The sequence below is a fragment of the Callithrix jacchus genome, chromosome 17 (assembly GCF_049354715.1).
Source record: "Callithrix jacchus isolate 240 chromosome 17, calJac240_pri, whole genome shotgun sequence".
Classification (NCBI taxonomy): Eukaryota; Metazoa; Chordata; class Mammalia; order Primates; family Cebidae; genus Callithrix; species Callithrix jacchus.
Window position 1 is genome coordinate 28,551,324 of NC_133518.1, and position 26,651 is coordinate 28,577,974.

At 38.3% G+C, this 26,651-nt stretch overlaps 1 protein-coding gene and 1 pseudogene across 41 annotated transcripts in view; both read right to left on the bottom strand.

Annotated features, from left to right (window-relative positions):
• Window positions 1-26,651, bottom strand: part of LEKR1 (leucine, glutamate and lysine rich 1) — a 242,941-nt gene that overhangs the window by 59,493 nt on the left and 156,797 nt on the right. For 24 of the 41 annotated variants that reach the window (XR_013528479.1, XR_013528495.1, XR_013528494.1 and 21 more), the window contains one exon: window positions 7,401-7,482. The exons of 6 other annotated variants lie outside the window; for them this stretch is intronic. Coding sequence is in view for 16 of the 35 variants with exons in the window: in XM_078353967.1 (XP_078210093.1) it covers window positions 7,401-7,482 (82 nt within the window). In the remaining 19 variants the exon portion in view is untranslated. Of the gene's footprint in view, window positions 1-1,477; window positions 1,547-7,399; window positions 7,483-11,896; window positions 11,994-26,651 lie in introns of those variants that run through there. 11 more of the 41 variants (XR_013528492.1, XR_013528484.1, XM_078353979.1 and 8 more) reach the window with 3 other exon arrangements.
• LOC108588773 (Krueppel-like factor 3 pseudogene) lies at window positions 7,400-9,735 on the bottom strand (annotated as a pseudogene).

Sequence of the window (26,651 nt, forward strand, 5' to 3'; positions counted from 1 at the left end):
ATAATCATGTCTTACTTGCATGAATGCACAGCCTGCCACCCAGACTCCCTGATATTGCTTTTACTCCTACTCTAGTCCATTCTTCAAGTAGCAACCACAGTGACCTTTGAAAACACAGATTAGGTTAGTCTCTTAGAATTCTCCCCAGGCTTCCCATAGCTCTCTTTATAAATCCAAACTCCACAGAAACTCTTCAGGAAACACTGGTCAATTTAATTTCTTATTGCTGCTGTAACAAAAGACCACAAGCTTCTTCGTGTCTAAAAGCAATACAAATTTATTATTTCACAGTTCTGGAGGTCAGAAGTCCTAAAATCAAGGTGTCACCAGGTTGTGCTCCTTCCTAAGGCTCCAGGGGAGAATTCATTTCCTTACATTTTCTATCTTCTAGAGCCCACCGGTATTTCTGGGTTGCAGCCCCTTCCTCCATCATCATATCACATCACTGCAATCTCTGTTTTCATCCTCACATCTGCTTTTGTGACTCTGACCCTTTTGCTTTCTCTTCTAATAACCTCATAATTACATTAGGCCTGCCTACATAATCCAGGATAATTTCTCCATCTCAAAATTCCTTTTTTTTTTTTGAGACAGAGTCTCATTTTGCCACCCAGGCTGGAGTGCAGTGGTATGATCTCACCCCACTACAGCCTCCACCTCCCTGCCTCCTGGTTTCAAGCGATTCTTGTGCCTCAATCTCCTGAGTAGCTGGGATTACAGGTGTGCACCATCACATCCAGCTAATTTTTGCATTTTTAGTAAAGACAGGGTTTCACCACAATAGCCATGTCTTAAATTCCTGGCCTAAAGTGATCCATCTGGCTCAGTCTCCCAAAGTGCTGGGATTACAGGTATGGGCCTTTACGCCTGGCCTCAAAATTCTTAGTCATATTTGCAAAGTGCCTTCTGCCATGTAAGGGACCATACAGATTCCAGGGATTAGGATATGAAACTCTTTAGGGAGCCGTTATTCTGTCACCACTGGCCTTCATGTTTTTTGAACTTGTAAAATTACATTTGCAAAGTCCCTTTTGCCATGTAAGGGAACATACAGATTCCAGGGATTAGGACATGAAATTCTTTGGGAAGCCATTATTCTGTCACCACTGGCCTTCACTGGAAATCAGTTTTTTGAACTTGTAACTGATTTCCAAGAAATGTAGGGTCTTGTCTTGATCTCCTTGCTCCCAAATGTAATTGTGGCTAGCTCCTTTCTGTTATTCATATCTTAACTTAAAGGTCATCTGCTCAGGGATGCCATTCTGACCACTCTGTCAAAAGTATACCACCCCTCCTCACTACTCACAATCTACTATGCCTATTTTATATTTTTGCAGCACTTAGCATTGCCTGAAATTACCTAAGTAACTCTATGGAAAAGTGCCAATCTTGTTGCTCCAATATCTAGTGCCTGCACACAATAGTCCTGGCTCTCAGTAAGCATTTCGTACTGAATAAATAAATGAAATAAACATACCCTGTTCAAGTTAGGATGATGTGAAAAATGGATCTATACACTGACACTGGAATGTCACCAAGTCACCTTCTGCTTGCCAGACAAAAAAAAATTTCATTAGTGAACAGGAAGGTGAGAGGAAAATCAGGATAACACTGGTATTTATTTCTCAATAAAGGAGACTGTCTCAAGAACAGACTGGTCAACTGTCAGATGTTGTTGAAAGGCCAAGTAAGAGCTTTAAAAATTAGTACTTTGTGATGGTCATAAGTTTACTATTGTTCACATTATCAGTTAAATGAGGATCAGGTGACAGCTAATGAAATTAAAATGTAAGTCCTGTGTTAGCTTGCTCAGAAAAAAAGGAACTAAAGTATAAGTACGTTACAGAGGTTCTTAAATTAGAAAATATATTTTAATTTTTTTATTGTTTTGAGAAAGAGTCTCACTCTGTCAACCAGGCTGGAGTGACACTATCTCGGCTCACTGCAACCTTTGCCTTCCGGGTTCAAGCAATTCTCCTGTCTCAGCCTCCTGAGTAGCTGGGACTACATGCGCAAGCCACCACACCTAGCTAATTTTTGTATTTTTAGTAGAGACGGGGGTTTCAGGCTGGTCTTATTGGTCAGGCTGGTCTCGAACTCCTGACCCCTGGTGATCCACCTCCCTCAGCCTCCCAAAGTGCTGGGATTACAGGCGTGAGCCACCGTACCCAGCCGGAAAACATATAAAACATATTTTACATAACCACTTAAACATATTCTTAGTGGCAGATCATAAATCACTTTAAGCAAACTTTGTTCTTACCACATACATGAAAATAAACATATCCACACTGTAAAGCATTTAAGCAATATATAATAGAGTGAAATAAGAGTTTCCAAAAAGCCCACACTTTTACTTCTAGAGATTAACTGTTGAAATCCTATCATTTATTCAATGTATTTGAATCCATATGAAGGTGTATGTGCATTTGTATTCATTTTTAGCATGAATGTAATCATTTTTATGAATTTTAAATCTCCTGAATTCCTAATAACTTCCCATAACAGTCTGTTCTTTTATGGTTACAACCCTGGACATACTTTGGGGGATATCTTTTATGCTTATTCTAATGGCATCTGTTTGCTATTCAACAATTTTCTAGGGTGTTAAGGATTTTCTGTGTTAATTCATAGCCACTTTTTGGGAGCAACTGGTAGAAGGTGTTTCCTCACATACCTACTAATCTTTGGTTGTGTGTGAATCCTCAGACTTAAGATCCTCTGTTTGCTTGTCTGCTTTGCTATTTACTTTTGCTCTAGGTTGTTTTTAGAGGTATGATAAAGGGGCAAGGTATGCTACCCGGTGAGGGCACTGGAGGTTTGCCTTGGGCTATGGGGATCCTGGGCTCTCCTGGGGTTCAGTAGCTGTCAAGCTTTCTAACTGTAGTCCACATACTCATTGTGTTACTCTGAGTATAGATGCTTCTGCAAATGCTGCTTCACACAGGACTGATTGGAGGGTATTGGTGAGGAGCCAGTTGGATTAAACGTTCCATATGTGATTCCTCAGAGTGGGTTTCACTGGACCACCTGCATCAGTATCCTGTGGGGAGTGCATTAAAAATGTGATTGCTTGGAGCCACCCCAGATCTAAATGTAAAACTAGATTATCTGTGGAAAAGGAGCCCAGAAATCTGGTCTTGGGGCTGAGTCTGTGGGAGAGGCCATACTGTAATATACAATTTTAACAAGCTCCCCATGATTCTTATGTAGATTGGAGTGTGACAACCACTATTTCAATGATTCACCAGGTGTCACTCCCTTCTCTGTGTTTTAATTAATTTGAAGAAAGGTCCTGCCTATCGGATGCCCACCAGCATCACCACTCAATTGCTCTTCATCTGAGTTGTTCCTCAGTAGAGTTGACCCTTTTTTTTTGAGACAGAGTTTCGCTCCTTACCCAGGCTGGAGTGCAATGGTGTGATCTCGGCTCACTGCAACCTCTGCCTCCTGGGTTCAGGCAATTCTCCTGCCTCAGCCTCCTGAGTAGCTGGGATTACAGGCATGCACCACCATCCCCAGCTAATTTTTGTATTTTTAGTAGAGACTGGGTTTCACCATGTTGACCAGGATGGTCTCAATCTCTTGACCTTGTGATCCACCCGCCTCGGCCTCCCAAAGTGTTGGGATTACAGGCGTGAGCCACTGCGCCCGGCGAGTTGACCCTTTCTACTATTCTATGTATTCTCCTTTTGGAATTCTTAAAAAGTTTTCACCATAAATGACAGTCTTTCTTTTAAGCCTTATTTATCTATATTTATCCTGATATGTATATATATATATATATATATATATATATATATATATATACTCTCATATATATGTGAAAGTAATAAAAGTATATTTTGTATCCATATCAGTTTAAAAACAAGAGAACTAGATTTTATAGTTTTCATATTTTTCATTATTTCAGAGAGGTGTTCCCCTAATTAACCTAGATATTATAGTACTTAAAATCTGTAGAAAATGTCATCAAACTCTCAGAGCATCATTAATGCTCTATCTCTTTAGCAAACTCTATTGTTTACCTTCTGAACACTCACTACAGCCTTTTTCCTGGCCATCAAAGTCTCAATTATCATTTGTTCTAAGGATAAATCCTGCTTGGTCTAAGGTAATTGTGGTAGCCTTGTTCCCTTTGCCAGTGGTTCATTTCGGAGAGGATATGTGAAGGGTTCCAGCCAAGGAAATATAAGGAGAAGGCTGTTGGTGGCATCTGATAATTTTTTTTCTCACTTCTAAAAAGACATTAGAAAACCAGTTCCTTCCTGCCTGTAAGTACCATATCCAAATGAGGCCTCCACGGTGGAGGAACTATAGCCATCTTGTGATTATATAAGGACCTGACTTAGCTTTGGGTTGAAGCCACTGCTGAGGACAGCAGGATGGAGACAAAAAGAACATCAAGATCCTTGGGGATATTGCTGAGACTCTGATCAACTAAAACTGACACTATCCTAGTGCTGTTACTTGTAGCCCAAAGCATCCTGATAAAATCCCTATTTTTAAATATACAACAATGTCCTTTTAAGAAAATATTTTCTTAAAAATCTTGGGAAAAAAATCTTGGAAAAAAACCCCCAATTTCACAAATTTATAAACTGCTTCTCTTATTGTCAAAATTCACAAAACTTATATCCAAATATTTAAAAATCTTTAAACAACAAAAGGAATTAAATTATCGGTGACAAACATTCCTATTCCCAGCCCCACAAAGAATGAGGATTAAAAATCAAAGAAACTTGATTTCATAGCATATTCCAATTTCTAAGTCCTAAGAGGTTTGAGTATGGGCAGGAAATCTTGAATTTTACTTACAAATTGTATTAATGTGTCAATTTTTTTGAGTGAATTGCTTTGACTTCAAGCTTACCATTACAAAAATGGCCAAACCACAAATTTGACTCTAACCTATAAATAAAACAGTACTTATATATTACCAGGGACCTCCTGACCTCTGAGCAACCTGAGGCTTCAGCAGTCCCAGGCTTTGAACCTAAATGCCCACCCTCCCCAACTTAATCCTAGCGGTAAAGGAGAGTAGATAGAGTATAGATGGAAGAGCTAGAGACAGGTAGCATAGAGAAAGGTCTCTAGCACTTGGAGCCATTTAAGTGGCTCTATCTTTCCTAATTCACATTTCTAAATATAGGCATTATGTCCATTTTTTAATTTTTATGAAGGTCTTGCATGGGTGGGAAACATCAGCTTTATAAACTGATAAAACATCAGCATTTCTGCAATTATACAGTAACTTCCTACAGATAATTAGTTTGATGGACTTTAGTGGCGTGTTTCTCCCTCCATCTCCAGTCTACCCTGACTCTCACAACTTCTCAGTATAACTTATGTTAAAAATACAAAAAACAAAAAATACCACAAAGCACGTGTTAATATTAAATGGGCAGGCTCCATGCACAGTCCTTCATTGCTTTACAACAGGGATACATTCCAAGAAATGTGTCATTATACAATTTTGTCATTGTGTGAACATCCTTGAGCATACACAAACCAAGACGGTATAACCTACTACACACGTAGGCTATATGGTAGAGCCTATTGCTTCTAGGCCACAAACCTGTATAGAATGCTACTGTATTGAATAGTGTAGGTAATTGTAACACAATGGTATTTGTATATCTAAATGTATCTGACCATAGAAAAGGTACAGTAAAAATATGGTATTATAATCTTATGGAACCATCATTGTATATGGTCTGTCACTGACCAAAATGTCATTATGTAGAACATGACTTTACAAAGAATTCTGTGCAAACTTATTCTGTAAAATATAAATTCATGTTACTACCAGTAACTTTATTCCTTTTGTTCACTATGCTCATTTCTAAGCTTCTTTCCTAACTTTCCAAGACTCCACTTTATATGCTAACTCTTGGTGTGCCCACAAATTCCCTCTTAGCTTAGTTGTGTGCTAGCACCACCTCCCTATGCCTAGACTGTGCCCTCTTCACTTGTTGAGCTCCAAGAAGCAATCATCACACAGTAGCTGAGGCCTGACTAGACTGCTCTCCACATGAGACATCCACATGGCCAAACCCCTCCTTGATGATATTAGAGGGAGAGAAACAACGATTTTTTTTTCTAGCAACCATCACCTTCTTTCTTTTTCAGTATTTAAAAAAATCTCCCAAAAATTACTTCCTGGGCCTAGAAAGTTCTCTAAGGACCTCCTTTCCATCAATTCCTGCAACCCCAGCCATCTACACACTGACAGCTGAACAACTATATTTATTGTACTATTAACCATAGTGTTATAAAGTATGAATATTTGATTTTTCTTATTTTTCAGAAACAAACTATTTTGCTACAAATAATCCAAGTATACATTAATTTGATAGGTCATTTTTGGAATTTGTTCCTTCTTGTGTTCAGTACTTTATTAAACACATTGTTTTTAGGAGTAGTTCATGGTCAACACAAACATTTGGTTGCTAAGCATTCTAAATTTATATTTTTATGTAGTTCATCCTTCTAAAATATAGGAACTGAAAATCACATATATTATAAGGTAAAAGAATCTGCTTACATTTCAAAGATTATATACATTCTACTTTGGTATTATAATTATGGATATTCTATGTTTATACTATGATTTTTGAAATTTCTGAAATGAAAGTCATTTTTACTTATTTATTCACTTTGAGACAAGGTCTCATTTTGTCACCCAGGCTGGAGCTCAGTGGCATGATCATGGTTCACTGCAGCATCAACTTCCTAGGCTTAGGTGATCTTCCCACCTCAGCCTCCCAAGTGGCTTGGACTAAAGGTGTGTGCCAACACGCTTGGATAATTTTTGTATTTTGGGGGGAAACAAAGTTTTGCCACGTTGCCCAGGCTTAAAATTAATTTTTAAAAGAAATAGTGCTCTTGATTTTATATCATTTTCTTATCATGTGTTTTCCAACATTTTTTTCTCATTTGCATCAAGCATAAGTACTTCAGCATTTCAAAGATACTCAACTCTCTCCTTGAAGCTAAAATTAGTAATTTTGAGATATGACTTCAATATTGTTTCTTGTGGAGAGATAATAAAGGAACAAAGATAAGAAAAAAGTTCAAAGACTTTCACATTAAGTTACTGCATTTGAACTATCAGGGAAAGCTTTAATATATAGATAGATAAGTTTCTTATTGAGATAAAGAAATCCTCCATGTATTTGAAAATATTTACAGGTTCTTCAATATATAATCTAGGGCCAAAGTGGTCAAGAAAATCAGCAGTAAACTATTACCCACACAAGTAAATCTCTGCCAAAAGAATCACAGAGAACACACGAGGATTTTTATAATTCTTGTCATTTCTTTCTAATTCTTGCCATTTTGTGACACATCTACAGAGCACTGTTATCTTACAAGTTGTTTAATGTTCTCCATCTTACATAAGCATTTCTTTATAGTTGTCCATCTCTGTCACCGCCTTCTGAAGTTTTAACCCAAGTGCCTCTACTAGACATTGTAAATCTGAAATGACACAATTTATTTCATCTAATTAGTACATTTTAAGTGTCCAGATATTTTTCACAGAGTAAATCATATTCTTTTAATGTTACTAGTCAGCTCCAGAAGAATAATGCAGTTTCTTATTCCACTTTGTCTCTATGTCCACACGCAACTTGTCATTGACTACTCAGCCCTCCCTATCCTAACACACCACAGACTCAATGGATTCTGACAGGCCCAGTTTGTTGGCCTCTTTCTGCCCTCACCACCATGCTGATTTTCAAACACCTAGTAGGCTAAATTTTACTAATGTTTTCAAAGGAAATGTATGTAACTGACAAACATGAATTTCTGATCATGTGTCTTGCTTGTAAAACACTTGATTGCCTGAGCTCACTTTTGTGGTCTTGGAACTGAGAAGCATAGCGGAGTCTTCCTGCTAGAACTAAAACAGACAAATCATGTGCCAGGCTCGCCGTAAAGAACTTGTAACTCTGGGTAGCATCTAAAAGGCATTTTAATGACTGTCAAAACCAAGAGAATACAAGCAGGAAACTGGCTTCCAGAGTCTTTAGCTGGGGAATGTAAGAAGTATTTGAGGATGATTATTCAAGCAGTCCTGTCTAACAAATATGTGAATGGAGAACTGAAACTATAGCAGAAAGAACAAATGGTTTGACTAATCTAAGTCCTTCCATTGTCCTGTGTGTGGAAACTGTGATCTGAACCCTTGTTGGTATGCTTTTTGAGAATAAGTTATAATGGAAAACAAACTGATAGACTGGTTTGTTTCTATAGAAAAAAAGATAGTTCAAAACACTGGAGTTGTAAAATTTTTATGTTCCATCTGTTCAGGTGTTTCAGTGACACATTTTAATAGTAAACTTTAAAATCATTATAAATCTTTATAAATCTGTGTTCTTTATTTTACAAACAGTTAGTTCCTTAAATTAGAAAATAAATTCCCTCTAAACAAGTGTTTTAATTAGAATTTACCAGACATCAGTATAAATCTTTGTTTATCTAGTACTTTTACATACATTTTTTTTAGGTTACATGTTTCCTTGTTCTTATTACATTAAATATATGTATCTCTAAGAATGGTTTGCTTAACATCTCTGAAAAAAATGTTTTCATTTTTTAGGTCATCCATGATAAGGAGAGGGAAGATTAGAGAATATCTGCTACTGACCATATGGAAGTTTTGGATGATATAAATTCAGAGGATCAGAGCAGCTGAATCAAAATTAAAATGTACATGTAAAAAATGTGTTAGGTAACGGTGGGAGGATAGAGAAAGAGCCAGGTGAGTGGAAAGTCACATTGAGGTGGGAAATGAAGGCATTCAGACTAGCATGTGGCATTTCCTATGGAGGGCAAGACGGTCAGAACAGAAGCTGTGGTTACAGTCCAGGCACTAAAAAGATTTGATTCCAGTATGTTTTCAGAAATGTCTTGTTCATCAGACAGAGCAAACTTCCATGTGCATCCATTCCATGTACATTTGTAGGGTGTATTTCCTGTGTATGTTCTGTATGATTTCAAGAGGAAGCTTTTAGAGTATACTTTGTTGCATATGTCATAATCACATCTGTGTATCCTCTGCTTCCTTTGAGTATTCACGAATTCCACCAGTAAAGGTCTCTTCCCAGGCTGCACTATGACCTGAGGTGATTCTCTTGCAACAGTGCTTGTGGGTGGGCACTGAGTTCATTAAGGTGGGGTGACATTTCTTTAGGATAATAATCTGTCCTCTGTGGTTCAATCACAGGTTAATTTTTTTTTCTCTGATATAGGCTTCTTATGTGATTTTATCACAGGTACTTGCATGCTACTACTTGAATCTTCTGTTTCCTCCAACAAGGAAACAATGAGAGGCTGCTGGAGGTAACTCATGTACATACAGGGGACAGACTGTACCACCACAAGGCAGGATCCCCAGGCTCTATATTCTGTGCCAGGAGAAGGCAGCTGCTATCACTAGTGGTATGGACAGTGGGATGCCAAAGGGCTGCATGCCCAGAGAATGAAGTAAGTGTTTTTCATAATGGGCTAGAAGAAGGCATGCTCAACCCTGGAAAGGTTCTCCAGGTCAAGGAGGGAACTTCAGAGAGGAAGAATTCCTAGCCAAAGGGGGTGCACTCTGCTTGTTCATTGTAAGGTCCACTGGCTCCATCTGCATCCCGTGCAACAAGCCTTCCTGGGTCTGAAAAAATTTATTAGGTAATGGTGTAGAGCAGATGACCCATCCTTGTTGGGTTTTATTGATTTCATGTAATTTTATATATAGACACAACTACCAAGAAAATTCAAAGGATCAGACAAATTAACTTATCAAAAGTCACTCAGCTAGTTAGATCCTATAATTCAAACTTGGGTCTGCCTGATCCCAAAGTTCTTATCTCTCTTACATTGACTCTTGAAATATAAAAGCTGCAAGAGAATATGGTTTTTGTCCATAAAAGTGGGGTAAGTGTGGCTACAAATCTGTTACCATATTCTCAGAATCCTTAAAGAGGTATACTTAAAACAAATGAAAAGAATTATTAACAATGAAATATATAGTAAACTGGTAGAATTTCTAACTTCAAAAGGTGGTTTAGATTTTAGTTTTGGAAAGCTTAACTACATGTTATAGTTAATAAAAGATATTAATATAATTATGGTGTCATCGTGACTCTATAGGAAGATTTCATCAGAGAGAACAATCACACCTTTCTATTAAATGGCCCCTGGTGCTTGTGTCAGGATATGGTCCTAAACTAGAAGAAGCAGAGATCTGAGCCCATGTGGTAAATGTTGTTGTTACTTCTGAATGCAGCTATAAATTAAAAGGAAGATTATCTTAAAATGAATTTCAAAGAACTGGTACTTAATATGTAAATTTTATGCAGTTGATTCTCAATTACCTGAGAATTAGGAGAATAGTAGACAGTAAAAATAGCAGCTAATTCAAAGCTTTACTATTCTGAATGAAATATAAACATCTTACTAGTTCATTATAGGTTCTGATAGACTAGTCTGGTCTTTTTGCTTTTAGAAGCAGAGTACCCAGTTCTTGACCTTAATAAATAAATACAGGATAAGCAGCAGAGAGCACCTGCCCAAAACAGCACCTTCAGTTTCTGAGGAAAGGAGTTGTTAAATATTGTTCTGCTGAGTCCTTCTCTATAGTTAAAGAAATTCTACTTTAATTTTCTGTCATTGAGTATGACATTGGATTATGAGGCACAAGGCCTTAAATGCCTATAAAAATAAAGGAAGCATTGGCTTCAAACACCATGCAGATGTAAGGCAGAACCCATGGAAACAATCGAAAATTTACAACAGCAAATTCTACTATGATGTGACTGTGTTCTTTACAGATATTAAATAAGAAGTAAATGCTTTTAAATGAACGAGACAAAAAACATTCTTAGCCTCTCTTTATATGAAGCCAGTTGTTTGCTGGACAGCATTCCACAGATTTAGGATAAAGAGCCATTTAAGAGAATCCTGCAGTTGGGATCCAAGATGACTGAATAGGAGCAGCTCTGGAGTGGACTTCTCAGCCAGAACAATGCAGAGGGTGAGTGATCACCGCATTTCCAAATGAGTTTTTACTGCCCACAGACCAGGAGATTTCCAGGCTGAAAAGTGCCATGAGTTTCCAGCCTGGCTGTTTCAGCTGGTGCCACAGATCTCGGCACAAAAACGCATACAAATGTGGGTGGCCATTTCAACTGGTGCCTGGAACACCTGGGATACAGAGCTGCCTCACCCTCACAATGACCAGCAATCTGAAATATTCTGGATTGAGAGTTTTTCAGCAAGCTCAGCTAGACCTGGGATGGTCCATCTCAGTGGGGGAAAGGGCATCAGCCATTACCACAGAGGCAGTCCACCACTACTGAGGCAGTCTGCCATTACTGAGGCAGTCCACCATTACCAAGGCAGTCCGTGATTACCAAGGCAATGTGCCTTTACTGAGGCAGACTGCCTTTACTGAGGCAGTTCTAACTGTACCTCTGTAAACAAAACCACAAAGAAGTTCACACAGCAGCTGGGCAGAGCCCATGGCAGCTCAGTAACGACTCTGCTGGCAGACCGTGACTAGACTACCTCCTTGCTGGGCAGGGCATCTCTGAAAAAAGGCAGTAGCTCCTCAGAACTTATAAATAAAGCCCCACCGTCCTAGGAAAGATAACCTGGGAATAAAGGTGGTTATGCGTTCCACTACAGCAGACTTAAACATACCTGCCCAGCAGCTCTGAATGGAACAACAGAGCTCAGAACTCAGCACTTGAGCTCCTATGAGACAGACTGTCTCTTCAAGCAACTCTCTGACCCCTGCATATCCAAAGAGACACCTCATAAAGAAGAGCTCAGACTGACATATGGTGGGTAATCTTCTGGGATGAAGATAACAGAAGAAGAAACCGGCAGCAAACCTTACCATTCTGCAGCTGACACAAGTGATCCCCAGGCAAGCAGAGTCGGGAGTGGACCTCCAGCAGTTCTACAGCAGAGGGGACTGGCTGTTAGAAGGAAAACTAAAAGAAATAAACTCATCATTAACAAAAAGGACATCCACTCAGAGAGCCCATCTGAAAGTTGCCAACTACAAAGACCACAGGTAGATAAATCCACAAAGATGGGAAGAAACCAGTGCAAAAAGGATGAAAACACCCAAAACCAGAACACTTCTCCTCCTCTAAGGGATCACAACTCCTCACCAGCAAGGGAACAAGGCTGGATGGAGAATGAGTCTGATGAATTGACAGAAACATGCTTCAGAAAGTGGGTAATAACAACTTCTCTGAGCTAAAAGAACATGTTCTAACCCAATGCAAAGAAACTAAGAACCTTGAAAAAAGGTTTGATGAAATGCTAATGAGAATAAACAGCTTAGAGAAGAATATTAATGAATCGATGGACCTGAAAAACACAAGAACTTCATGATGCATACACAAGTTTCAATAGCCAAATCGACAACAGGAATAAAGGATATCAGAGACTGAAGATCAACTCAATGAAATAAAATGAGAAGGCAAGATTAGAGAAAAAAGAATTAAAAAATGAAAAAAACCTCCAAGAAATATGGGATTATGTGAAAAGACCTAATCTACGTTTGATAGGTGTACCTGAATGTGATGGAGAGAATGAATCCAAGCTGGAAAACACTCTTCAGGATATTATCCAGGAGCACTTCCCCAACCTAGCAAGCCAGGCCAACATTCAAGTCCAGGAAATACAGAGAACAGCACAAAGATATTCCTCAAGAAGAGCAACCCCAAGGCACATAATCATCAGATTCACCAGGGTTGAAATGAAAGAAAAAATGCTAAGGGCAGCCAGAGAAAGGTCGGGTTACCCACAAAGCGAGGTCCATCAGACTCACAGCGGATCTCTCAGCAGAAACCCTACAAGCCAGCAGAGAGTGGCAGCCAATATTCAACATCCTTAAAAAAAGAACTTTCAACCTAGAATTTCATATCCAGCCAAACTAAACTTCCGAAGTGAAGGAGAAATAAAATCCTTTACCAACAAGAAATTGCTGGGGGATTTCATCACCACAAGGCCTGCCTTACAAGAGCTCCTGAAAGAAGCACTAAACATAGAAGGAACAACCAGTACCACTCACTCCAAAAATGTACCAAATGGTAAAGACCATCGACACAATGAAAAAACTGCATCAACAGACAAAACAACCAGCTAGCATCAAAATGGCAGGATCAAATTCACACATAACAATACTAACGTTAAATGTACATGTGCTAAATGCACCAGCCAAAAGACACAGACTGGCAAATTGGATAAAAAGTCAAAACCCATTGGTGTGCTGTATTCAGGAAACCCATTTCATGTGCAAGGACACACATAGGTTCAAAATAAAGGGATGGAGAAAGACTTACCAAGCAAATGGAGAGCAGGAAAAAAGCAGAAGTTGCAATCCTAGTCTCTGATAAAATAGACTTTAAACCAACAAAGATCAAAAGAGACAAAGAAGGGCATTACATAATGGTCAAAGGATCAATGCAACAAAAAGAGCTAATGATCCTAAATATACACGCACCAAATACAGGAGCACCCAGGTTATAAAGCAAGTTCTTAACAACATACAAAAAGACAGACTCCCACTAACTAGACTTTAACACCCCACTGTCAATATTAGACAGATCAACGAGACAGAAAATTAACAAGGATATCTAGGACTTGAACTCAGATCTGGACCAAGCAAACCTAATAGACATCTATAGAACTCTCCACCCCAAATCCACAAAATATACATTCTTCTCAGCACCACATCATGCCTACTCTAAAATTGACCACACAATCGAAAGTAAATCACTCCTCAGCAAATACAAAAGAAGAGAAATCATAACAGTCTCTCAGACCACAGTGCAATCAAATTAGAACTCAGGATTAAGAAACTAATGCAGAACTGCACAACTTCATGGAAACTAAAGAACTGGCTGGATAAACAATGAAATGAAGGCAGAAATAAAGATGTTCTTCAAAACCAATGAGAACAAAGACAATATGTACTAGAATCTCTGGGACACATTTTTTCTTTCTTTCTTTTTTTTTTTTTTTTTTTTTTTTTAGACGGAGTCTTGCTCTGTCGCCAGGCTGGAGTTCAGTGGCACAATCTCAACTCACTGCAACCTCCATCTCCTGGGTTCAAGCGATTCTTCCGCCTCAGCCTCCCTAGTAGCTGGGACTACAGGAGTGTGCCACCACACCCAGATAATTTTTGTATTTTTAGTAGAGATGGGGTTTCATCATGGCAAGAATGGTCTCGATCTCTTGACATCATGATCCACCCGCCTCTGCCTCCCAAAGTGCTGGGATTACAGGCATGAGCCACTGTGCCCGGCCCTCTGGGACACATTTAAAGCAATGTCTAGAGGGAAATTTATAGCAATAAATGCCCACATGAGAAGCAAGGAAAGAGCTGAAATTGAAACCCTATCATCAAAATTGAAAAAGCTAGAGGAGCAAGATAAAAAAAAAAAAAAAAGCACAAAAGCTAGCAGAAGACAAGAAATAACTAAGATCAGAACAGAACTGAAGGAGATAGAGACACAAAAAAACCCTTCAAAAAATCAATAAATCCAGGAACTGGTTTTTGAAAAGATCAATAAAATAGACAGACTGCTAGCCAGATTAATAAAAAAGAAAAGGGAGAAGAATCAAAGAGATGTGATAAAAAATGGTAACGGGGATATCACTATCAATTCCACAGAAATACAAATTACCATGAGATTACTACAAACAACTCTATGCACATAAACAAGTAAACCTGGAAGAAATGGATAATTCCTGGACACATGCACCCTCCAAAACCTAAACCAGGAAGAAGTTGAAATTCTGAGTAGACCAATAACAAGGGCTGAAGTTAAGGCAGCAATTAATAGCCTACCGACCAAAAAAAGCCCAGGTCCAGATGGGTTCACAGCCGAATTCTACCAGACATACAAAGAGAAGCTGGTACCATTCCTTCTGAAACTATTCCAAACAATACAAAAAGAGGGAATCCTTTCCAAATCATTTTATGAGACCACCATCATCCTGATACCAAAACCCAGCAGAGACTCAACAAGAAAAGAAAACTTCAGGCCAATATCCATGATGAACATAGATATAAAAATCTTCAGTGAAATACTGGCAAACAGATTGCAACATCACATCAAAAAGTTATCCATCATATCAAGTAGGCTTCAACCTGGGGATGCAAGGCTGGTTCAACATAAGCAAGTCTATAAACGTAATCCACCACATAAACAGAACCAAAGACAAAAAAACACATGATTATCTCAATAGATGCAGAGAAGTTTTTTGACAAAATTCAACAGCCCTTTATGCTAAAAACTCTCAATAAACTAGGTATCAATGGAACATATCTCAAAATAATGAAAGCTATTTACAACAAACCCACAGCCAATATCATACTGAATGGGCATTCCCTTTGAAATCTTTGAAATCTGGCACTAGACAAGGATCCCTCTCTCACCACTCCTATTCAATATAGCATTGGAAGTTCTAGCCAGAGCAATCGGTCAAGAAAAAGAAATAAAGGGTATTCAATTAGGAAAGGAGGAAGTCAAATTGTCTCTATTTCACATGATTGTATATTTAGAAGACCCCATCGTCTCAGCCCAAAATCTCCTTAAACTGATAAGCAACTTCAGCAAAGTCTCAGGATACAAAATCAATGTGCAGAAATCACAAGCATTCCTATACACCAATAACAGACTAAAAGAGAGCCAAATCAAGAGTGAACTCCCATTCACAATTGCTACAAAGAGAATCAAATACTTAGGAATACAACCAACAAAGGATGTAAAGGACCTCTTCAAGGAGAACTATGAACTACTGCTCAAGGAAATAAGAGAGGACACAAACAGATGGAAAACATTCCATGTTCATGGTTAGGAAGAGTCAATATAGTGAAATGGCCATACTTCTTTTCTTTTTTTTTTTTTTTGAGATGGAGTTTCGCTCTCATTACCCAGGCTGGAGTGCAATGGTGCAATCTCGGCTCACTGCTACCTCCACCTCCTGGGTTCAGGCAATTCTCCTGCCTCAGCCTCCCGAGTAGCTGGGATTACAGGCACACATCACAACGCCCAGCTAATTTTTTTTGTATTTTTAGTAGAGACAGGGTTTCACCATGTTGACCAGGATGGTCTCGATCTCTTGACCTCGTGATCCACCCACCTCGGCCTCCCAAAGTGCTGGGATTACAGGCTTGGGCCACCATGCCCAGCCGGCCATACTTATTTTCATTGGGGAAAGATCCATTCTAGAGAGCATTCACACTTGTGAATTTAATGTATGCCTCCTAACCTGCATCTTACATGTGAAAAAAAAATCCTTTTTGAAGGTGTTTTTAAAAATTACACAAATCATGTTAAACTACAAGTCTCATTTTAATGCATACTATTTTTAGTCAACATTGTTTTTGAGACCTATCCATGTAGCTACATATAGACATGATTAGTTCTGTTTTGACTGCTATATAATATTTCATTAAGTGCACATACCACATTTTACTTATCCAATCCCATAATGATAGAACCTAGGCTACCTGAAACATTGTCACCACAAATAATCCTGCAATACAAGTTTTTTACCTATCTTCTTGTGTACTTATAGGACAGTCTGTCTTCAGTATGTCTCCAGGGCAGTATTAGGTGTAAATATGAGATCATAGGCATACACATAAATACTGCCAAATGGGTCCCAAAATGGAGGCACTAGCTGACATTCCTACCCCACTGAATAAAGGCTCCTGCTTTCCTAATATTCATTAGTAATAGCTATTTTTCTAATTTTTGCAAATCTGAAGAATACAAAGTAGTGTCTTGCTGTTGGTTTAATTTTCAGTTCTTTGCTTACTATTGGAGCTGAGCATTTCACCTTATACTTCTTGGCCATGCATGTCCCTCTTTTATAATTTGCCTTTTCCTCAGTCTCTTTTCTATCTATTCCAATTGAGCTTTCTAACAGCTCTTTTCAAGGTGATGAATAACACTCTACATTGGCAATTTCAAAATTCAATTCTCTGTTCTTATTAAATTCAAACATTATGCAGCATTTGACCAATGGCAACACTCTGGCTATCTTCTCAGTTTCTGTTGATCATTCTTATTCTTAGATTCACTCTGAATGCTGCAAAGCACAAGAAGCTCACTCCCCAGCCCTTTTCTCTACCTGCATTATCTCTCAAGATAATCTCATCTAGTTTCATGGCTTTTAATAGAATCTATATATGGGTGTCTTTCATCATCATCATCACAGCTAATAAATATGAAATACTTCCTATGTGCCAGGCACTATATCCTAAGTGCTTTACACTAATTGAATCCTTTCAATGTAAACTTACTAGAATGTAAGTTTCATGAGAACAAGAACCTTATCTGTTACAGTCATAGTGCTTGAGACATGGAAGTTGCTTAGAAAATAATTATTGAAAGAATGAATAAAACTTTGCAGACTTTAGAAATAAGAGTGTCAGCAAATACGTTTAGAATTAAGTACCTAATATTAAAATACAGTACATGGAACAAAAAAAGTTCTGCAGTTTTCATTGATATTATCTGGTATGTGTCTTGGCATTAAAATGTAACTTTCTCAATAGACACTTATTAAACACCCATTCCATCTGTAGTTAAGTTTCATGCTAGTTAGATTCTTCATACAAATATTAAGATATAGTTAATTGTCTTTATATTAATTACAATCAAGTGCCTCATTTGGCCTTGGTGAATGATCAATTAAGGTTTTAAATAACAAATTAATAACTCATTTAAACTAAAATCTGTTTTAGTTTTTCACAATTTTAAATTATTTTATTTAGTTAGGTTAGTTAATTACATGGTTGAAATTGTGAGATTTCTAATAAAATATAACTGACCTGAATAAATGAAATCAATCTGTTGCATTAAATATAATTTACACATAAATATTATTATAAGACAGTTTGAGGAGCTATTAGCCTTTTACAAAAGATGTCATTTATAATTTTTATAATGAACATTCAGAGTAACCCTTTGCAAATGTAAAAATACATACCAATAATAGAAGAAATTCTTTAATGAGTACTTAACTATGTCAATATCCAATTAACGTATTTTAACTTTAGCAAACATTTTTTGAAGCTCAGTTGGTGATACAGCCACTAAGAGAATTCATTTTAGGGTTTATATTTTAGAGGTTTAATTTACATCTATTTTGAAATAAGTGTTCTCGAAGTACATTTAATATTTTGTGCATTATGCTAGAAAGGACTAAAATAGTATATAAAGATTTTTATAAATCAGATGCTAGAATAGGTGTGGATATATAGTTTAAAAGATGCAATTCAATACAGATGTAGTTATATTAAAACCAGAAAATTATTTGGTTGTGTGTGGGGGTAGAAGTGGAAAGTGGATTAAATCAGGCTAAAAAGATAATGAGAATATTCAAAATTTACAAATTAATTACATTTTAATATTAAGGACCAACATTTTCACTTCAGAATTGTTCATGCAAAAAATGCTCCTAAGTTTCTATTGTATGTTTTATTTGAACATTAAAACAACCCAATATAACATTTTATAGGGACTTATAAAATATAACAAATTATGAAAGGATAAAATAGGAATTTTAAATTCTAGATCATATGTGTGTATATGTGTGTTTACCATGATTAAAGTATTTAACCACTCTTGCTAGACTGGCAAAATGAATATAATACTTTATATTCCAGATGAATTTAGAAAATTTTCTGAATGTTTAGAGCAGTATTTTGTTGTTCTAAATTTTGCATAAATCACACAATCATATGTATTTATGAGTTATAATGAGATTTTTCAAGACCTGAAAATGGATAGAAACAGCCTAGAGTAATGAACAGTATATTAGCTGAAATGTTTATGGAATAAAGAAGAAAAGATGTAGGTTAATAATAAAGTAAATTAATAAATAAAAGATAAGTTTATATCTAAAAATATTTAAGACCATTTTCAATATTGTTATATAACCATAGAAACATCAACTTCTTTTAATGAATCAGTATATTTCATAATCAGAGATCATGCTTACAGATTCCTGTATGCAGTGCTAATTCTGTTCAAAACTATGAAGGAGACGGAGTTCAGCCACCCAGAGTACTGATTCTTCTTAACGCACACTTTTTCTCTGTGCTAGGATGGCAGTAAAATAGGCAAAAGACACAGAGTTTTCTCCTTGTCTTCAAAAGAGTCTTTTCATGCTAGAAAACTACTCTGAACTAATTGCAGTCTTAAGAATTAATTCTGGGGGGACTGCCAAGATGGTGCAGTAGGAGCAAATCAGGATTGCAGCTATCAGTGAAGACGCAGAGAGTGAGTTCAATCCACATTTCCAGACGGATCTTTGTTGCCCACAGAACGGGGAAATTCCCAGGTATAGGAGAGACACAGGATGCCAGTGCAGCTGTTTCGGCTCGTGTGGCCATTTCAGCTGGCGCTGCAGCACAGTGGCACTCCACACAGAATGCACTAGTCTGGGTGCCCTGTTAAAACGGCAATCTGAGATTTAAGAGGGCAGATTAGCATATCCAACTGATTAAACGGGACTTGGACAGTGAGCCAGACCAGGAGATTCCTGAGAAGAGATGTTTGAGCCAGCGCAGTGGGTCGCTGCACAGGAAATCACACAGATCTGGGTGCCCTATCAGCAGCCGACTGAAACACCTGGAAGAGAGTCAACCATTCAACTTTAAAAAAAAAAAAAAAAGAGGGCACTGAGGCAGAAAGCCAGGTGATCAGGCTCGGCGGGTCCCACCCCCACAGGGACAAACAAAACGGTGATTCAAAATGCTCGAGGTTGAGAGTTTCACTGCAGGCACAGTGGAAGCCAGGACGGTGCAGCTCAGTGGGGGAGGGGCATCCGCCATTACCGAGGCATACCGACCCTACTGAGGTACACTCCCATTGCTGATGCAGCCTGCTGTTGCTGAGGCAACCCACCATAACGGAGAGACTCCGCCAACACGGCAGAGCCTGTGACAGCAGGGTGGAGCCCATGGCAAAAAGGCAGAGCCCACAACAGTAGCACAAAGCGCATGGCAGCAGGGCGGAGCCACGGCAGCAGGGCGGAGCCCATGGGAGCAGGGCGGACCCCACAGCAGCAAGGCAGAGCCTCAGCAGGCAAATAGTGACTAGACTGCCTCCTAGCTGGGCAGGAAGGTGCAACGGATACTCATAAAGAAAGCCCTAACTCCCGGAGACAGAGCATCTGAAGAATAAAAGGGGTTTTATGAGTTCTGCTGCAGCAGACTTAAACGTACTAGCCTAACAGCCCTGAATGATCAACGGAGCTCACAGCTCAGCACTTGAGCTCCTATAAAGTACAGACCGCCTCCTCAAGCAGCTCCCTGACCCCTGTATATCCAAAGAGTCATCTCAAAAATGACTGATCAGATGGACATTTGGCAGACATCATTCTGGGACAAAGATAGCAGAAGAAGAAACTGGTAGCACCCCTCACTGTACCACAGCTGCTACAGGTGCACCCCAGACAAGCAGGGCCTGGAGTAGGCCTCAGCAGTCCTACAGCAGAGAAGCTAGACTGTTAGAAGGAAAACTAAGTAACAGAAATACTTCATGATCAACAATCTGGGCACCCACTCAGAGACCCAATCGAAAAGTCAGCAACTACTCAAACGACAGGTGTATAAACCCGCAAAGATGGGAAGAAACCAGCGCAAAAAGGAGGAAAACACCCGAAACCAAAACACCTCACCTCCTACAAAGGACCAAAACTCCTCACCAGCAAGGGAACAAAGTTGAATGGAGAATGAGTGTGATGAAATGATGGAATCAGACTTCAGAAGGTGGGTAATGAGAAACTTCCGTGAGCTAAAAGAACATGTTCTAAATCAATGCAAAGAAACTAAGAATCTTGAAGAAAAATTTAAAAAAAGATTCGAGGAAATGATAACAAGAATGGACAACTTAGAAAGGAATATGAATGAATTGAAGAAGCTGAAAAACACAACATGAGAACTTCGTGAAGCATGCACAAGTTTCAAAAGCCGAATTGACGAAGCAGAAGAAAGGATATCAGAAGTCAAAGATCAACTCAATGAAATAAAACAAGAAACCAAGATTAGAGAAAAAAGCGCAAAAAGGAATGAACAAAGTCTCCAAGAAATGTGGGACTATGTGAAGAGACCTAACCTACATTTGATAGGTGTACCAGAATGTGACAAAGAGAATGAATCCAAGCTGGAAAATATTCTTCAGGATACTATTCAGGAAAATTTCCCCAACCTAGCAAGGCAGGCCAATATTCAAGTCCAGGAAATACAGAGAACACCTCAAAGATATTCCGCAAGAAGAGCAACCCTAAGGCACATAATCATCAGAATCACCAGGGTTGAAATGAAGGAGAAAATACTAAGGGCAGCCAGAGAGAAAGGTCGGGTCATCCACAAAGGAAAGCCCATCAGACTCACAGCAGATCTCTCAGCAGAAATGCTACAAGCTAGAAGAGAGAGGGGGCCAGAATTCAACACCCTTAAAGAAAAGAACTTTCAACCCAGAATTTCATAGGCAGCCAAACTGAGCTTCATAAGTGAAGAAAAAATAAAATCCTTTGCTAACAAGCAAGTACTCAGAGATTTTGTCACCAGTACCAGCCATTCCAAAAACATACCAAATGCTAAAGAACATCAACGAAATGAAGAATCTGCATCAACTAACGGGCAAAACAGCCAGCTAGCATCAAAATGGCAGTAGCAAATTCACACATAACAATAGTAACCCTAAATGTAAATGGGCTAAATGTACCAATCAAAAGACACAGACTGGCAAATTGGATAAAAAACCAAAATCCATTGGTGTGCTGTATCCACAAATCCCATCTCACATGCAAGGATACACGAAGGCTCAAAATAAAGGGATGGAGGAAGATTTACCAAGCAAATGGAGAGCAAAAAAAAAGCAGGAGTTGCAATTCTCATCTCTGATAAAATAGACTTTAAAGCAACAATGATCAAAAGAGACAAAGAAGGACATTACATCATGGTAAAAGGATTGATACAACATGAAGAGCTAATGATCCTAATATATATGGACCCAATACAGGAGCACTCAGATATATAAGGCAAGTTCTTAATGACTTACAAAGAGACTTAGACTCCCACACAAGAATAGTGGGAGACTTTAACACTCCACTGTCAATATTAGACAGATCGCCAGACAGAAATGTAACAAGGATATCCAGGACTTGAACTCAGACCTGGAACAAGCAAACCTGATAGACATTTACAGAACTCTCCACCCCAAATCCACAGAATATACATTCTTCTCAGCACCACATCACACCTACTCTAAAACTGACCACATAATTGGAAGTAAAGCACTCCTCAGCAAATGCAAAACAACTGATATAACAACAAACAATCTCTCAGATCATAGTGCAATCAAACTAGAACTCAGAATTCAGAAACTAACTCAGAACCGCACAGTTTCATGGAAAGTGAACAACTGGCTCTCGAATGTTGACTGGATAAACAATAAAATGAAGGCAGAAATAAAGAAGTTCTTCGAAACCAATGAGAACAAAGACACAACATACCAGAATCTCTGGAACACATTTAAAGCAGTCTCCAGAGGAAAATATATAGCAATAAGTGCCCATATGAGAAGAGTGGAGAGATCCAAAATTGACACCCTATCATCAAAATTGAAAGAGCTAGAGGAGCAAGATCAAAAAATCTCAAAACCTAGCAGAAGACAAGAATTAACTAAGATCAGAGCAGAACTGAAGGAAATAGAGACATGAAAAACCCTTCAAAAAATCAATAAATCCAAGAGCTGGTTTTTTGAAAAGATCAACAAAATAGACAGACAACTAGCCAGACTGATAAAAAAGAAAAGAGAGAACCAAATAGATGCAATAAAAAACAATAAAGGGGAAATCACCACAGATTCCACAGAAATTCAAACCATCATCAGAGAATACTACAAACAACTCTATGCACATAAACTAGTAAACCTGGAAGAAATGGATAAATTCCTGGACACCTGTGTCCTCCCAAGCCTAAACCAGGAGGAAACTGAAAGTATAAATAGACCAATAAAAAGGTCTGAAGTCGAGGCAGCAATCAAGAGCCTACCACACAGAAAAAGCCCAGGTCCAGATGGGTTCACAGCCGAATTCTACCAGACACACAAAGAGGAGCTGGTACCATTCCTTCTGAAACTATTCCAAATAATCCAAAAGGAGGGAATCCTTCCCAAATCATTTTATGACACCAACATCATCCTGATACCAAAACCCGGCAGAGACTCAACAAGAAAAGAAAACTTCAGGCCAATATCCATGATGAACATAGATGCAAAAATCTTCAATAAAATACTGGCAAACCGACTGGCAAACCGACTGCAACAGCACATCAAAAAACTTATCCATCATGATCAAATAGGATTCCTCCCAGGGATGTAAGGCTGGTTCAACATACGCAAGTCTATAAACACGTAATTCACCACATAAACAGAACCAAAAACAAAACCACATGATTATCTCAATTGACGCAGAGAAGGCATTTGACAAAATTCAACAGCCCTTTAGGCTAAAAACTCTCAATAAACTCGGTATTGATGGAACATATCTCAAAGTAATAAAAGCTATTTATGACAAACCAACAGCCAATATCATACTGAATGGGCAAAAACTGGAAGCCTTCCCTTTGAAATCTGGCACTAGACAAGGATGCCCTCTTTCACCACTCCTATTAAATATAGTACTGGAAGTTCTAGCCAGAGCAATCAGGCAAGAAAAAGAAATAAAGGGTATTCAAATGGGAAAGGTGGAAGCCAAATTGTCTCTATTTGCAGACGACATGATAGTATACCTAGAAGACCCCATTGTCTCAGCCCAAAAACTCCTGAAACTGATAAGCAACTTCAACAAAGTCTCATGATATAAAACCAATGTGCAAAAATCACAAACATTCCTATACACCAATAACAAGCCAAAATCAAGGACAAACTGCCATTCACAATTGCTACAAAAAGAATAAAATACCTAGGAATACAACTTACAAGAAACGTAAGGGACCTCTTCAAGGAAAACTATAAACCACTGCTCAACAAAATAAGAGAGGACACAAACAGATGAAGAAACATTCCCTGTTCATGGTTAGGAAGAATCAATATCGTGAAAATGGCTATACTGCCAAAGTAATTTACAGAATCAATGCTATCTCCATCAAACTACCATTGACTTTCTTCACAGAACTGAAAAAAACTACCATGAACTTCATATGGAACCAAAAGAGAGCCTGCATAGCCAAGTCAATTCTAAGCAAAAAGAACACAGCGGGAGGCATCACACTACCGGACTTCAAACTATACTACAAGGCTACAGTAATCAAAACAGCATGGTACTGGTACCAAAACAGAGATATAGACCAATGGAACAGAACAGAGGCATTGGAGGCAACACAACATAACTACAACCATACAATCTTTGATAAACCTGACAAAAACAAGCAATGGGGAAAGGATTCCCTGTTTAATAAATGGTGTTGGGAAAACTGGCTAGCCATGTGCAGAAAGCAGAAACTGGACCCCTTCCTGATACCTTACACTAAAATTAACTCCAGATGGATTAAAGACTTAAACATAAGACCTGGCACCATAAAAACCCTAGACAGAAATCTAGGCAAAACCATTCAGGACATAGGAGTAGGCAAGGACTTCGTGACCAAAACACCAAAAGCATTGGCAACAAAAGCCAAAATAGACAAATGGGACCTAATCAAACTCCAAAGCTTCTGCACGGCAAAAGAAACAGTCACTAGAGTGGATCGGCAACCAACAGAATGGGAAAAAATTTTTGCAGTTTACCCATCTGACAAAGGGCTGATATCCAGAATTTACAAATAACTCAAACAGATTTACAGAAAAAAAAAAAACAAACAAGCCCATTCAAGAATGGGCAAAGGATATGAACAGACACTTTACAAAAGAAGACATACATGAGGCCAACAAACATATGAAAAAATGCTCATCATCACTGGTCATTAGAGAGATGCAAATCAAAACCACATTGAGATACCATCTCACGCCAGTTAGAATGGCGATCATTAAAAAATCTGGAGACAACAGATGCTGGAGAGGATGTGGACAAATAGGAACACTTTTACACTGTTGGTGGGAGTGTAAATTAGTTCAACCATTGTGGAAGACAGTGTGGCGATTCCTCAAGACCTTAGAAATAAAAATTCCATTTGACCCAGCAATCCCATTACTGGGTATATATCCAAAGGACTATATATTGTTCTATTATAAGGACACATGCACACGAATGTTCATTGCAGCACTGTTTACAATAGCTGGAACCAACCCAAATGCCCATCGATGATAGACTGGACTGGGAAAATGTGGCACATATACACCATGGAATACTATGCAGCATCAAAAACGATGAGTTCGAGTCCTTTGTAAGGACATGGATGAAACTGGAGAACATCATTCTCAGCAAACTGACACAAGAACAGAAAATGAAACACCGCATATTCTCACTCATAGGCAGGTGATGAAAAATGAGCACACATGGACACAGGGAAGGGAGTACTACACACTGGGGTCTATTGGGGGGAATAGGGGAGGGACAGCGGGGGTGTGGGAGCTGGGGAGGGATAGCCTGGGGAGAAATGCCAAATGTGGGTGAAGGGGAGGAAGGCAGCAGAACACACTGCCATGTGTGTACCTATGCAACTATCTTGCATGTTCTGCACATGTACCCCAAAACCTAAAATGCAATAAAAAAAAGAATTCTACCACACAATTACATAATATAAAAGTAAAAAGCAACAAAACAACACAAACATGTTTTACAATTTTAAGACTAAAGGGAGTCTACGGCAATACTCAGAGATATATAAAAATTTAATTATGAACATGTTTATCATAATATTGTTTTAATAGAGTGAAAAGAACTAGTAGTTCTAGATATTAGAACTAGATATTACTAGTAGTCTAGTAATAGGGTAAGATTAAGTAAACCATGATTAATCCAAACAACAGAATACTATGAATATTTTTGACATGGAAAAATTTCATAACAGAGAAAATAGGATGGGGGAAGGGTAGGGATTATAAAACTTTTTAATTCTAATTTTATAAAATACATATTCAAAAAATAAAATCTAGAAGGATACATACATATCAAATTTTCATAATTCTATCTGAAAGTTGGAATTTCCTAATCAATTGTGAACATGGCTTATTTTGGTAAGGGAAAACAAAAAAAGATCATATTAAAGTAGCCTGATACTAAACGATATTACATACTTATACCCATCTTATAATTCATCTCTTAAGCCATGGATGGTTCTTATAATCCATCATCAGGTATCCACTTTCCTCTAGACTTCTTCTGCCTTCCCCACATAGAAACTTATGTTTACTATGAGCCAGGCTGGAAGTGGCCTGATATAGTAGCTCACTCTGAAGTATACATAAATTATAGGAACATATATGCTTTGGTGCTCATAGGCAGTGGAAATGTGGCAGTAAAGTTCTGGAATCCGGTTCCAGTTCTGCTAATTCGTAGCTGTGTGGTCCTGGGCAAATGACTGAATTCCTCTAGGGCTTAGTAATTTCATTTGTAAACTGGAGATAATAAATGCATTGATAGGAGGGTGATAGTAGGGGGGTACC